General features: G+C 48.7%; 1 protein-coding gene across 1 annotated transcript in view; it reads left to right on the top strand.

The window, feature by feature from the left end:
- Positions 1-1,512, top strand: part of nyap2a (neuronal tyrosine-phosphorylated phosphoinositide-3-kinase adaptor 2a) — a 17,325-nt gene that overhangs the window by 9,521 nt on the left and 6,292 nt on the right. The window contains exon 6 of the mRNA XM_037979281.1: positions 177-289. Within this exon, the coding sequence (XP_037835209.1) occupies positions 177-289 (113 nt within the window). The remainder of the gene's footprint in view (positions 1-176; positions 290-1,512) is intronic.

Raw genomic sequence — 1,512 nt, 5'->3', positions numbered from 1 at the left:
CTGTCTGTCTCTCTGTCCGTCTGCCTGTCTGTCTGTCTGTCTGTCCGTCTGTCCGTCTGTCCGTCTGTCCGTCTGTCCGTCTGTCCGTCTGTCTCTCTGTCTGTCTGTCTCTCTGTCCGTCTGTCTGTCTGTCCGTCTGTCTCTCTGTCCTTACCTGTCTCAAATTGTTTCTGCAGAAACTAAGTCTGTGTGTAAACTGGGCCGATCAGCATCAACATCAGGAGTTCCATCACCAGGTGGGACGCCACTGCGTCACCTGCAGGAGTCCCATCATCCCGCCCTCAGCCAGGTAACACACCTGTGAAGCACCTGTCCACCTGTCCGTCTGCGTTTGTCTGTCACCTGTCCTGACCACTTCTGTTTGTAATGTTCACACAGGACTGAACTTTGCTGAACGGCATAAAACAGACCTTCAGAGATCAGCTGATTGTAGTTTTCAGTCTTTGGTATTTTGTCTCAATGTAAACGTTGATCACTAACAGCCTGCAGCTGAGCAATCACTCTTTAAATAATCCTTTAATACAGATATTAATATTCTAATCTTCATCACTGGTACTAACATCAAACTAACAAACTAACGCTGAGGTCACTGAAGCACTTTAACTAAACAAATCTCTAAAAACTCATCAAAACTTAAAACCTTCAGACTGAATTTCCCTGGCTCCGCCCCATTTGGAAACACTCTGACTCCTCCCTGTTTTGATCAACTCTGACTCCGCCCACATCAGCCGCCCAGGTTCAGGTCCGGTGGTGTAGCTGCTTGAGTTTATTGGCTGCAGTTTGATAGAGATGCAGGACGTTTCAGTCATCACCTGCAGGTTCTGGTCCATAACCGGCAATTTTTCGTCTGGGCAACTCAACTAAAGCAATAATTATTACATTTTATTGATCTGTCAACGCTATCACACCTGCCTTTGACTGTAGCTGGGTTAGAACCTCACAGGAACAGAACCAGTCTGTCTGGACTGGAACTGGGCCCGCCTCTTCATTTGGAATTAACCACTCCTGCCAACATGTAGCTCCACCCCATCAACAATTTACCAACCCTGTGATCATGTAGCTCCGCCCCATCATCCTTTAACTGGTCTGTGATCACGTAGCTCTGCCCCATCATCATTTAACTGGTTTGTGATCACATAGCTCCGCCTCCATCATCATGTACCTGGCCTGTGATCATGTAGCTCCGCCTCCATCATCATGTACCTAGCCTGTGATCACGTAGCTCCGCCCATCATCATGTACCTGGCCTGTGATCATGTAGCTCAGCCTCCATCATCATGTACCTGGCCTGTGATCATGTAGCTCCGCCTCCATCATCATTTACGTGGCCTGTGATCATGTAGCTCCGCCTCCATCATCATTTACCTGGCCTGTGATCATGTAGCTCCGCCTCCATCCTCATTTACCTGGCCTGTGATCACGTAGCTCCACCTCCATCATCATGTACCTGGCCTGTGATCACGTAGCTCCGCCCATCATCATGTACCTGGCCTGTGATCATGTAGCTCCGCC

Source organism: Kryptolebias marmoratus, linkage group LG2 (genome assembly GCF_001649575.2).
Source record: "Kryptolebias marmoratus isolate JLee-2015 linkage group LG2, ASM164957v2, whole genome shotgun sequence".
Lineage (NCBI taxonomy): Eukaryota > Metazoa > Chordata > Actinopteri > Cyprinodontiformes > Rivulidae > Kryptolebias > Kryptolebias marmoratus.
Note: the sequence above shows the minus strand (reverse complement) of the source record. Positions and strands in the feature narration are given on the sequence as shown.